Here is a 14,092-nt window from a genome sequence, read left to right as displayed (position 1 = left end):
TATGGAATACATGTGTCCAAGCCTCCCTACAAATTTTGAGGCTTAGAGCACATTCGTTGCTACCAAAAATCAACAAACCCTAGCGCAGTGATGGACAAGAGATCGAAGTCTTTTGACGGCTAGAACGGGAGATAAGTAATACCCTAGATGACCAATAGAGGCTACGTCTAGAAAGAGAAATAGAGGTGAGAGAAATATGCGTTTAAAGTGACCACCTGTGGAGGACCAGTGCCTTATCCTTTGGGAGACATGGAGTTTGGACAATTTATGGTTTGGAAGATGTTTACCCAATCAAGGAGGTCTTCAAGCAGCTTCGCATGGCATTAGGGCATGAGAGCAGCTACTTGAGATCTTTATACTTCGATATGCAATAATTGATGACTTGTCAAGATGTATTTCAACAAAATAATCTCTAGGAACATTCACCCATTCATACATGGCCCATGCAATGATGCAACGCTATAAAAGATCAAAAATTCCACAATTTCGCATAGGAAAATAGTAAATTTCAGACTTGTATAGCGAAAATCCCAGCAACATTCATGTGACAAAGTAAATAACAAGAATAAGCATGAAAAGATTACTTACATGTACAAAAGAGTATATCCAATCATCATGTTATGCCAATAATGAAGCTCCAAGACAAGAGAAATAGATCCAAACATCAAAATTCATTGATAACATCCAAACTCTTCCTCCAAAATGGAATGCGAAATTCTCAAGAGCTACTAAATCCCAATCCAAGTGATGATGATGAGAATGAATCACCTCACTTGTATTTATACAATCACTAATGAGTTCGATTTGCCTAATTTGGCCTAATTGAGCCCCAAATAATAAAATAATGTGCAATAATATTGCTTGGTGACAAGCCCACCAAGATAGCTCAATAACACAATAATAAGTCTCTCAAGAGGGTCGAATGATCAACAAATTGAGTCGTTGGGGCTTTGAGGAGGCCAATTGAAGTCCAGAATGTGCCTCGATGTAGGAATGGACCTCAAACATAGTGGACAAGGGGTTGGCCCCTTGTTCTCCAAGTAGTGTATGTACCAGGGGCATGTGGCATATAGACAATGTTGGCTTAATTAACAAAGATGATGTTCATATCTATGTGGAACCTTCAATGCTTGGCAATATATGTTCATCATACACATATATGAATAATCTCTGACTGATATGAATAATCAACACTAATCGATGACGGATGTGAATATATGCGTTGTCTTGAATAATATATAATACCACCAACCTCATGTATTTAGTCTTTGACAACGCATGTATATAGCCTGCAACACATGTATATACACCACCAAACATAATATTAAGGCAACATACATATATATATATATATATATATATATATAATACCATCATGAATGCCAACGCATATATATACACCACCAAACATTATATTAAGGCAACATATATATATATATATATATATATATATATATATAATACCATCATGAATGCCAATGCATGTATATACACCACCAAACATAATATTAAGGCAACGCATATATATGATAATGCCAAAACATATGTTAATGCTAGATGATTAACGCTAGATCATTTCACATATATATAATAATGCCAAAGCATATACTAACGTTGTATGATTAGTGTCAAAACCATATAATGCGAAACCATAATAACACCAAAACAATGTTAACGTTGGATGATTAACGTTGGATCATTTCGCATATATATAATAATGCCTTACCATATATTATAATAATGCCAAAGCATATATGACAATGCCAAACCATAATAATAATAATGCTCATATAATAACCTTTGGAATTGGAGGATCATATTGCCATTCCTATGCATTATTGGGCATCAACGCTATTGCCATTGCTCGACATTGCTCATCATCAACGCTATTTCCATTGCTCGGCATTGTTGGGCATCAACGCTATTGTCATTGCTTGGCCTCAATGTTGGGCGTGAACATTTGGCCTCAACGCTATAGTAGTAGCAACTCAACATTGTTTTCCAATGCCACTGTAACATTCAACATTGCATGCATAAAGTTGAGAAAAATGTTTGGAATGTTGTTGAATCAATAGATGAAAACACTGTGAGTAAGGTTGTCTCATTGAAATGGACACATTCAATAATAAATGAATAATAACGTTGTTTTAAGCCGTAGTTGGAGCATATATATTAAGGCTGAAATATATCAATATCAATGTTGGAGCATGTGTTAATGTTGGAACATAGTTATTAATGTTGGAGGATTTATATGAAATGTTGGAGCATTTGTACTAATGTTGGAGCATTTTATCAACGTCGGAGCATTTGTTAATGTTGGAGTATGAGTCTTAATGCCAAACATAAGATTAATATAATATCACCATTCCAATGCCATTTCTACCTTGTAATACCATATTAACGTTGATTCTCACACTTTAGTTTGTACTAAACAATTTCAAGTAGTCATCACAAGAGGCGAGAGTTAAGGAAGTTGTTCAAGAACACTGTCCAAATTAGGGCACAAAACCCTAAAAGCTCTTTTATTGGTAAACATTGCTCCAATTTCAAATTTGATGCTCCAAAGAGAATAAATGGATGTCTAAAAAATGAATAGAGTATTGTTTTGTGAATAAGGTGTTGAAATTTCTAAGTCTATCCGTTAGAAATTTAATATGTATTCTTCTGCTTTATTTCTTCTACTTGTTAAATTCGAACGATTTATTTAAAACATATAAATAACGAAATAAGCACAATACAGTCTCAACATCTACAGATCATCAACTGAAAGAAAACAAACACGCAAGTGACACCATTATTTTTGGACAAATGTCCCCGGGAAAACCCAATGCAGGAAAACCGATGCAGCTATTCTGAGCGTTTATTATTATGCAGTATTTCCTTGAGTACAACTGGGTGCCAAACTGGCTCACCCGACAGAGAAATAACTGGCAGCAATACCTCTCTATTCGGAAATAGGTATTCAAAAAACCTGTCCCATGAAACCCTCTCCAACAACTCTGAAGAACTGCGCTGGCCCTTCTGGCCTCTGCGTCAGCCCTCTGAGGCACTATACAGCCTCTGGGGTCCTCTGCGTCACTCCAACTACTCTCTGGGTGGATGATGCAGTCCCTCTGGCCTCTGCGTCATCTTTGCTGGGCTCTATGTGGCCTGCTCTAGCTGCTACCTCTCGCTTTCTGCTTCAGCGCTAGTCTCTTAGCACTATCTCTGCCTCTCTGCCCAGTACTCGCTGCCCCTCGATCTTGATCACTGATTCGACTTTTCTTAGTAACCTCGCTCTAGCAAAACGAATGATTGACCCTCAAGCCTCCTCTTATACTTTTCCTGTTGGTCCTTTAACTACTGAGATTAAATCTCTAATCAACAGCTAAGATTAGATTTGGCTTGATCCATGACTTTTGCAACCTTCTAACCCAGTTTTATATTAATACCCATTAATATTTTATTTTTCCTAAGCTTAGACTTAAGAACTCCATTAAAAATATTAATTATTTTAATATTTCTCAAACCAGTTAGAATCTGCCCAAACCAATTCTGGGTCTTGGAGATCTCATGTTCTTTAGCCTCTCCACCAATTTTCATGGCTAGAGCACATCCGATGCTACCCCAAATCAACATAAGGTTACCACTCATAAAATTGAATAATGTTGCTCCAATATATGTATTGTGTACATTGGAATGTAGAGCGCTCATCCAAATTCATTGAATAATTGCCTCATCTAAGCCCCATAAGATCATACATAACAAAAAAAAATATGTCTAATGAATAAGAAAGTTGCTCTCCAAATAAGCCTAATAATTGAAGCCAACTTTCCAATTGGATGCGACCAGCTGTATATTGAATTATTCTAATACTGTCCATATGTCGGGAACCCTAATTTCATAATAACGCTCAGTATGATAGAAAGGAATAAATTAAATATGCATAAAAAAACTGCATTGCCGAATATATTATGTCCTATGTTGCAGGAAACGTGGTACAAAGGTTCATTTCCGTACAGAAACTAGTACGAAACGCGGAAACGCGTTTGGTACGGCCGTGAAACGCGTTTCCAACCGTACTGCCACATTTCCTGAAACGGAAATCCAGCAGACTTATTTGTTTTTCAGGATTTCAGGATTGGGGGGATTGCAATGTTTCCATTGGATTTTATCATGTACTAGGGTATGGAACTTGTATTTAATCAAGAGAACCAAGCCCTCTATGCAGGGGAAACTCCCAATAATCAAGATCATGTAGGGTACTAGGGTATGAAACTTGTATTTAATCAAGAGCACTAAGGTCGTTCGACTATGTAGGAGGAGACTCCCAATACAACAGTGGTCCTTCTAAAGAATGGGATGTGGATGCAGAAAATCCTGATTTGGATCTCTCTCTTGCAGCCTTATAGTCTTTATTGTACTTGCAGCCTCATATATTAATATAAATAAAGGCTGATTTTGAGATTTGGATATATAATAAAGGTTGCTTTTAGATATTTCGATATTTTTATTTTCATTATGTGATCATTCATGAGTAAATGTGATGTAAATTAAATCTTAATGTTTAAGTGTAATAAATTATAATGTATCATTTATGCTTTATGATTGCACATATATATATATATATATATATATATATTCGCGTTTCCCCGTTTCCAAAATTTGGGCAGGTCGCGTTTCGTATCGCTTCCCATTTTGGAAACTCGTACCCATTTCCTCGTTTCGTGCAACCTAGATTATGTCATTAATACAACTGTCATATTCCTTTATAAGTCAATATGATTCGTATTGCAGAAACACCTGTAGTATTGTAATGAGCAATATACCCTTGAGTATTGTAACGCATTGCATAGGAAATAGCATCAACCAATAAATATACTGATAATATTTGAGTCATTGTCATCTGCTTCTCTGTCTCTTGTGTTACCTTCTACCTTTGCCTTTTTTCAATCTGCCACTATCACCTTATACCTAGCATTCATGCCTTCTGTTCCATCCTTGTGAGTCCCTTTGTGAAATATATATATATATATATATATATATCCATTCTTCTTGTTCTTTAGTTCTCTTTGACCCAATTTTTTAATTTCTCTATTGTGACCGAATATATGTGAATGTCTTGTTTTGGGCCCCTCTTTTTTCTTAGAGACAGAGGTTTGTGCCCACAATCTCAATCAAGACCATTCAAAGTCTATTGGTCTTTGTTTGTGATTGATTTACACAAGATGGATCTGAATCTTTATGTTTAGGGTTTTGTCTTCATTGCTTCATTTTTATATGTAGCATTTCAATGTACGCAGCGATTCAATGCTCACAATATTTCTTTCAATGGCATGCGCTGGTGGTTAGTGAAATTTCTTTGCAATAGTAGTATTGCTTTAAATTTTGCTTCATTATTTGCTTATATTTCTGAACTTTCTTATTGGTTGTCATCTTCATTTAGATTTTGATTTTCTTCAATGATGTTCACAAAAATAAAAATAAAAAAATTGTCAAAGATGGTACTCTTCATATGTTGTTATTTCTTCTTTTATGAATGAACTTTTATGTTCCGTCAAGGAATTTTTTCTTCAATATTTCAAGCATTCATCTTTTGTATTCATTCAAATTCCTACATCCTAATATAGCATAGCATACGAATCTTTGCTTTCATAATACGCAACTGAAGGATTTAAAGGTGTCCTGGTGATGCTATGAAATGTAGAATTGTAGCTTTATTACTTGTTGGCCTTTTGATTGCAAAGTCATTTTCATTTCAATAGCAATCTCTTGCAATCATAAAAGATATATGCATATTATATTTTACATCAATACAATATTTGATTAGTTGCTAAGATAGCTATCTTCACATAGAGGTTGCAAGTAATATGGTTCGGATGTAGATCTCATGATGCTTCATGATGAATGCTTCTATAAACCAAACATAAAAATGTATAGAATTTTCTCCTTCGCTTGATGGCAATACCTTTGCTTTTGCTTGCATAAATATATATTTGAATAGAATAGAATCTACTCCTTCGCTTGATGGCAATACCTTTGTTTTTGCATGCATGTATATACATTTGAATAGATCTCAGTTTTTTTTTTCATAGATCAAATGTTCGTTGAATACACGAGTTGTACATTGAAGCATTCCATATACATATTTAAATTCAACAGAAGCTGAAGAATTTTGAGGAAATTCTAATGATGCCAATATACAATGAGCTAGACTCATCTTTCAACATGGTTTGACTAGATATGCAAATGTCTAACTGGACTATGTACATTTGAGAATGTTTATTTACATGCTTATATACAGAGCATACATATATAGGTACAATAAGAAATTCTTGAATCAAAGAATGGGCCTTTGAATGAAGAACCTGATTAATTTGATGATAGCCCTTTGTTATTGTTGCTTCTTGACTGCTTCAAATTCTGGACACAATCATATTGATCCGGATTTAAACAGGAACGCAACAAATTACAGAGATAACCATAAACACAGAGATGCAACGGAAATAATACTTCATTTCATTAATGTAAAACACTGAAATATGCTTACAAACAGGGATGGAAATAAACCAGCTAGGGCGATGGTAGCTTATCTCTAAGAAGAGATGTGGCAGCTACATGCCTTTGAACTATCTCACAATGAGGCTCAAGGGCCTTTTTATTATTGAACAATAAGAGAAAACCTTAAACAACCAAAACCCTAACCCGAGGAGATGTAACACCAAGAGTTTATGGGCCCCGTTGGGGTGAGTTGGGCAGCCAACTTCCCGGGGTTGCGACTTGGTCATATTATCTCCGTTTGACACGCATGATAGCCCGTTGGAAAGATCTCTCCGAGGACTATGACGAAAAAGGTGATTTTAAACAGAAAATCATTGGCGGTAGATTTCCAAAAAAAAAGTAGGGCCTCAAAACGGCTCCGGAAGTTTAGGACCTGAAAAACTGCCAAAAATAGTACACTGTGCAATAATTAAGGAAACTGAAAAACTGAAAGAAGCAATGGTGGGGGCCCAAGTGGAATTGGCAGGTGGCCACCAATATCCACCTGGATCATTCCTCCCCCCTTAGGAAGCAATGGTCCCCATTGCATTGAGTTCCACCATGAGATGAGGGAACTTCTACTGAACTTGGTCCTTGATGAGCCACTTGAGTTGGCCTGCTTTGACAACTCGATCCAGTTGGATATTCTGTTAGCGAGTGTGCTTGATCTGTGTGTCCATGATCCGATTAGTTGCAGCTTGTTCCATGCAATCTTCATTTAACTCTATGGGTGTGAGTTGTTCTGCAATGTCGGATGTGTCTAGTAATGGTGGAAAGTATGGCCGAAGGCAATCCACATTGAACACTGGGTGCAGGCCAAGGAATGGGAGAATGTTGAGCTCAAATGCATTGTCTCCCATAGCCTTGGTAATGGTGTAAGGACCATATCAGAGTGGTCTGAGTTTCCGATAGGCTCCAGTTAGGCGTTCCTTTTGCAAATGCAACCAGACTTTGTCACCCACCTGAAACTTGTGTGGCACCAGATGTTGATCATCTCGCTGCTTGTACTTGGCATTTGATTTCTCTAGAATGTCATGGACCTACTGGCGAATATGTTGGATGTGTTCAATGAATCTATTTGCCTTATCTGTTTCGGACTAGACATGCGCCAAATCTGCGTGAGTAGCTGCAAATGGCATGGCCACATCAATGGGACATAGTGGCTGCAATCCCAAGCCCACCTGAAATGGGCTGTGTCCAGTCGAGCTGTGGAGAGCCTGGTTGTAGTTGTGCTGAACATAGGAGAGGCTCTCGTCCCATGTGCATGGATGCTTTGAGTTGTACATGCGCAAAATGTGTACAATCATCCTGTTGACAACCTCTATCTGACCATCAGTTTGAGGATGGAAGGCTGTGGACTTAGTGAGTTTGGTGTCTAGCATCGACCAGACACTGGACCAAAATGTACTGAGGAACCTGTTGTCCCAATCTGAGATGATAGATTGTGGGATCCCAAAGTGTACCCACACTCGTTCAAAGAAGAGTTTAGTAGTGGCTTCTGCTGTGATATTCTTCTTGCACGCTGCCATAATGGCCATCTTCGAGAACCCATCAACGACCACAAAAACACAGTCATTTCCATGCTTAGGGGAAGGAAGGCCTGACATGTAATCCATGGAGATGGATTCCCAAGGTCGACTACGGGTAGGCAGCGGGGTATAGAGGTCTTGCTTCTTGATGGTCGGTTTGGCAATGGCGCAGGTAGTGCATGATCTAATGTACTTCCCGACATCCTGTCGAAGATTCAGCTAATAGAGATACTTCTGCAGTACTGCCACCGTTTTCTCAACCCCAAAATGCCTAGCAGCCCGACTATAGTGTGCTTCCCAAATCATCTTGGCACGCTCGCTTAAAGGAACACAAAGGTGACCCAGGTGGCATAACAAGGCATCCTGGAGGTGAAAATCTAGAACATGCTGACCCTCCAAGAGTGTCTGGTATGTGTGGCCGAATTCTGGGTCGCTTTTATAGAGAAGTGGCCAATTAGAAGTCTCGTTCCCACAAGAGTTGAGCACAGTGGTTAACACCATGATCGGTGGTCAACTGAGGCAATCTGTAACATTATTGGTGCTGCCCTTCTTATACTTGATATTCAAATGGAACTGTTGTAGGTATGTGGACCACTTCTGATGGCGATCATTCTGCAATTTCCCTTGGGTCTGTATGAACTGCAGGGGTCGGTGGTCTGTGTGGATGATCATTTCCTTCCCCAAAATGTAATGCTTCCATTGTCAGCAGGCCTGCACAATGGAATACATCTCTTTGTCATAAGTGGGATACTTCTAGACTGTGTCTGAAAGTGTCTCACTGTGATATGCCATTGGATGCCCGTGTTGAGTAAGGACTGCCCCAATAGCATAGTCAGAGGCATCTGTCTCGACCTCAAATGGTTGTTGCAAGTCTGGTAATGCGAGCACTGGTGCCGAGCAGAGGTGATCTTTCAACTCTGTGAATGCCTTCTGTTGAGATTCAGACCAAAAGAATTTTGCTTTCGCTCCTCCCTTGGTGACTTGACTCAAAGGCCAAGTGATATGAGAAAATCCCAACACAAACCTGCGGTAGAAGTTGGCAAGACCTAGAAAGTTGCGAAGCTCTGTCAGAGTGGTTGGAGATGGCCAATCCCGAATGACTTGGATCTTGGCTAGATCCACATGCACCCCTTGTTCATCAATAATGTATCCCAGATACTGAACTTGGGTCATGCCAAAAGTGCATTTCTCCAAATTGGCACATAACTTGTGTTGCCACAGTGTTTGGAGAACCTGTCGGATGTGGTGGAGGTGCTCTTCCCAACTCTGGTTGAAGATCAGGATTTCATCCAAGTATACCACTACAAATGAGTTGGTGAATGGCCGCAAGATGTCATCCATTAGCCTCATGAAGGTTGCAAGAGCATTCGTCAATCCGAAAGGCAATACCAACCATTCGAAAAGGCCCTCCTTGGCTTTGAAGGCAGTCTTCCACACATCGGAGGGTTCGATTGGTACCTGGTGATATCTTGACTTCAAATCGATCTTGCTGAAATATTTTGCCCCCTTCAGTTGGTCCAAGAGGTCATCAATCTGTGGGATCGGGTACCTATTACGGACAGTGATCTTGTTCAGTGCCCGATAGTCAATACAGAGTCTCTAAGTCCCATCCTTCTTTTGTACCAACAAGATCGGGCTCCCACAGGGCAATGAACTCGGACGGATGACCTTTTTGCAGCAACTCCTGAATCTGCCTCTTGATTTCATCATTCTCCAAAACGGAGCGCCGATTGATTGGTCCATTGGGCAACGGCACGCCTGGGGTCAGATCGATGGGGTGCTTAACCTGACAGTGCAGAGGAACCCCTCCAAGGGAGGTGAAGATGTCCTCGTACTCCTCCACGACCTTGTCCATCTGTAGTTGTCGTGTGGAGGGGCCCTGTCTGGAGGTCGTGGCCACTGTCTTCTTCTTTCCTTGAGGGTGTATCATCAGGAAAACAAATTTCCCGGTTTTGGAAATGAGCTTACTGCATTGTTTTGCAATAACTAAAGAGATGGTGGTAGCCAGTGCTACCTCTGGTATCTTGTACAACTTATTTCCCAAAGTAACAATAACAGCACGGGGCCTTGATTCATACACAGCATGTCGCTCCCACAAGTATGGTTGTCCTAATAATACATCACAAACTTCAAGGGGAGCAATGTCACACAATACCTCATTTGTGAAGGGCTTGATGTTGTATGGAAGGCAACACAACTGGCTCACGCGAAGATCCCGTCCTTAGTGAAGCCACCCGATGGTGTACGGTTATGGATGTGTTGTGGTCGGTAAGCCCAGCCGCTTCACAACCTCTGCCGAAATGAGGTTCTTTTGGCTCCCGCTGTCGACAATGAACTGTATCGGGGAGCCCTTTACCCACATTTGGGAGTGGAAGAGACACTCCTCCTCTGGATCTTTGGGTTCCTCCTTGTAGATCTTCATGATGGCAACGGTGGCATTGAGCTCCGCATCGATAATCTGCTTCCCTTTGTCATTCCCCTTGTCGGGTTCTGACTCAGAGTCGGAACATGCATCTGATTCTGAAACCTTTAGCTCAACCACTAGTGACTACTTGGCCCGACACTCACTTGAGTTGTGAGTGGAGCTCTTATGGAACTCACACCACTTTCTCGTGTCCTTTTTCGGCTTCGCGGCGCTATTCTTTGCTTGCAGCTTTGGCGGATTGTCTTGGGCCGCCCCGCCTTGGCTTTGTCCTTTGTTCTGCAATTTGGGGGCACCTTTCCCTTGCTTTGGATTCACAGATCCAAAGTCTCGCTTCTTCTATTTAAAATTTTGCTCCACCTTGGCGGCATATCAGTATGTCGTGCCAAGCGAGGAGATGTTCAGGAATTCTATTTCTTCCTAGATGTCCTTGCACGGTATTTGAGTACCAAATGCTGCTCCATATCCTTGATACCAAACTTTGTGTGAAGGATATGGCAAATATTGGTAAACTTTGGCACGTCTTGGTCCCTTCCTTGCCGCAGCGTGGTCCACTTTATGTATTGATCCTCATAGCTTCCGACAGGGTAGTACTGCTCCTTGGTGGCATCCTGGAATGAATTCCAAGTGGGTGCGGCTGAAAATAGTGAGCCTATACTTTCATCCTTCTGCTCGTAGTAGGTTTCCCACCAATCCTTGACGTGGGGAGCTACTTTGAGAAGAGCGAAAATAATCTTTTCCCGACCAAAAAAATCATGAACAGAAAAATAACCCTCTAGCAGATTTAACCATTTATTGACAGCATCTGCGTCTACCTGACCCTCAAATATGGGTATTTCAAAATTAACTTGTACCTTAAACGGTGTGGCGTTTCCAAAGTAGCTGTTGGAAGCCGATGCGTCACCCCTGGGTAGCCGTTGAAGAATCTGGGCAACGCTGTCCATCATCGCGTTCCTTTGTCGCTCGACGGCTTCTTCGAGCAAGATTTTGATAGGATCTCCTGCCCCCTCATCTTTCTTTTCATCCGCCATGGGAGGCCGTCGGGATTTGCGAGGCTGGTCTTGCAAAGGTTCGACTAGTTCAAGCCCTAACTCCTTATATCCCGACCTCGTTGGGGACATGCAAAGAAAAACAAAGAAAAAAAGCAAACCGCTTTGATACCACTAATCTGAATTGAAACAGGAACGCAACATATTACAGAGATAACCATAAACACAGAGATGCAGCGGAAATAATACTTCATTTCATTAATGTAAAATACTGAAATATGCTTGCAAATAGTTATGGAAATAAACCAGCTAGGGCGATTGTAGCTTATCTCTGAGAAGAGATGTGGCGGCTACATGCCTTTGAACTGTCTTACAATGAGGCTCAAGGGCCTTTTTATTATTGAACAATAAGAGAAAACCCTAACCCAAGGAAATGTAACACCAAGAGTTTATAGACCCCGTTGGCGTGAGTTGGACAGCCAACTTCCCGGGGTCGTGACTTGGCATATTATCTCTGTTAGACGTGCATAATAGCTCGTTGGAAAGATCTCTCCGAGGACTATGATGGAAAAGATGATTTTAGACAGAAAATAGTTGGTGGTAGATTTCCAAAAAAAACGTCGTTTAGGGCCTCAAAACGGCTCCAGAAGTTTAAGACCCGAAAAACTACTAAAAATAGTAAACTGTGCTATAATTAAGGAAACTGAAAAACTAAAAGAAGCAATGGTAGGGGCCCAAGTGGAATTGGCGGGTGGCCACCAATATCCACCTGGATCACATATGCTTCTTGTTCCTCTTCTTTACTCCTTCCTACTCCTGTAGTCTCCCCCTTAGATGGTGCACTAAGTTTCATATTCCCTATAACGGTTCTCCTTTAGAAGCCACATTAGTGAGAAGAATCTGTGGGAACTATCCCTAATTTGTTTCTCAGATATTCAAATGGTTCTCTAGCAAGAGGGTTTGTAAATATATTTGCTCTTTGTTCTTTTCTGTGTATGTACTCCATCTTCACTGTTTGCTCAGCCACTTGTTCTCTGAGGAAGTGGTACTTTATAGAGATATGTTTAGTCTTTAAATGAAGCACGGGATTCTTCGAAACGCTTATTGCACTTGTAAAATTACCTTCATATCATGTAGACTCTGTTTCATCCACAACACGTGTGCAACAAGCAGTAGCTGCTATGTATTTGGCTTCTGTTGTAGATAGAGAAACTGTGTTGGACAATTGGCACTTCTTGGTTGGCTAGCGGCATTGAGTGTGTTGGGATTGATGTCATGCTAGGAAATATGTTGGACAGTTGGCATTGTCTAATTGCTAGTGACAACAAGATTGCTAGCATTGATGTTAGCATGGATGTTGGTTGCAACAGATGTCTTGGCATTGTCTGAATGGTTGGTGGCACCTGATATTTTGGCATTGACGTCAACCAGACTAGCATTGAGTTCAGAGCCAGCGGATGTTGGCAGTGAAGAGCATGTTGTTCAGGGGGAGTCCCATGGTTGCTATAGTGTTTTGTAGAGAATCATCATAGTAGTAGGCTTAGTAGAGAAGCCACTAAAAGATGATTATGATGATTGGAAGTCCCAGAGTTTGGAGGAGATTATGTCTCAAGAGATCAGCTTAGTTCCTCCTGAAAGTGGCATAGTTAGATATTGTTCTGGAAGAGCTTTCGAATGGTATGTTGAAGTTTGGAAAAGGCCCTCTGGATCAAGAGTTACAGTCAGTTGAAGTTTGCATACAGAAGAGCTAATTCGCTCAGGACTTAGGCAGTTTTTGAACTAAGGTCGAACTTAAGTGAGTCGGGCCTAGTCAGAGGCCAGGCCATGTAGCAGATTTGGCCAGAGAATAAAGCTCTGACCCCAAGCCCCGACCTGTGTGGGACCAGCTCCAAGTCAGTAGATGGGTCTAGTCCGGTCAGTCGGAGGTCAAGTAGTGCAGCAAGGTTTAGCGAGAAGAACAAAGTCCCAACCCCGGAAAGTGGGACCCCATACAAGCAAACAAGTGGTACATTTTGATTGGCGCACGGTGATGTGTTGGCAGCAATGTGGTAGATGATGTCAACATGAAGTGGCAATACGGAAGACACGTGGCAGGTAGATTCCGCATTTTGGGTAGCCTAATGGGCCAAATCTAAGTGACACATGTCACCATACAGAAGGTGCCACGTAGCCTAAATGATGTCAGCATGACATAAGCTGGTGATATGGTAGAACCTCGAAGTTTGCGCCAAAGGGTTGTTTTGTGAAGTTTTTCCCATGTATTTGGTCTTCGCCATTGAATGAATAGAACAAGCCAAAACAATTAAAAAGGACCCAAGTCAGGCCTACAGGCAAATCAAACCCCCGAGCTCTTCGAGCCTACGGGCAAGTCGGGGGTCGAGGCATATTCAGGCACACAAGCAAGCATATCGGGTCTACTCACGACCTCCCGACCAACATTGAAAGGAGTGCCCAAGAATTAGTTTTGTATGGTCTTCCTGTGTTATTGGTGACTTCATTAACTATGGCAAACTAAGTCACATGACACGAGGACACGAGACACGGAGGACACGTAAATACGAGTATTCAATACAAAACGCAGCGACCTGGAAACAGGACACGGGGGACATGTTTTATATATATTTAATAAAATA

General features: G+C 40.9%; 1 protein-coding gene across 3 annotated transcripts in view; it reads right to left on the bottom strand.

The window, feature by feature from the left end:
• The window catches only part of LOC149263020 (Putative methyltransferase family protein), a 346,478-nt gene that overhangs the window by 37,286 nt on the left and 295,100 nt on the right, over positions 1-14,092 (bottom strand). Inside the window, exon 8 of one of the 3 annotated variants that reach the window (XM_089425601.1) lies at positions 6,348-6,402. The exons of the other annotated variants lie outside the window; for them this stretch is intronic. Coding sequence (XP_089281727.1) covers positions 6,396-6,402 — 7 coding nt within the window. The 3' untranslated portion in view covers positions 6,348-6,395. The remainder of the gene's footprint in view (positions 1-6,347; positions 6,403-14,092) is intronic. 3 annotated transcript variants of the gene reach the window in all.

This window comes from Pinus tabuliformis, chromosome 6 (genome assembly GCF_031772625.1).
Source record: "Pinus tabuliformis cultivar Carrire ecotype Pingquan chromosome 6, CPIR1, whole genome shotgun sequence".
In the NCBI taxonomy this organism is placed as follows: domain Eukaryota; kingdom Viridiplantae; phylum Streptophyta; class Pinopsida; order Pinales; family Pinaceae; genus Pinus; species Pinus tabuliformis.
Note: the sequence above shows the minus strand (reverse complement) of the source record. Positions and strands in the feature narration are given on the sequence as shown.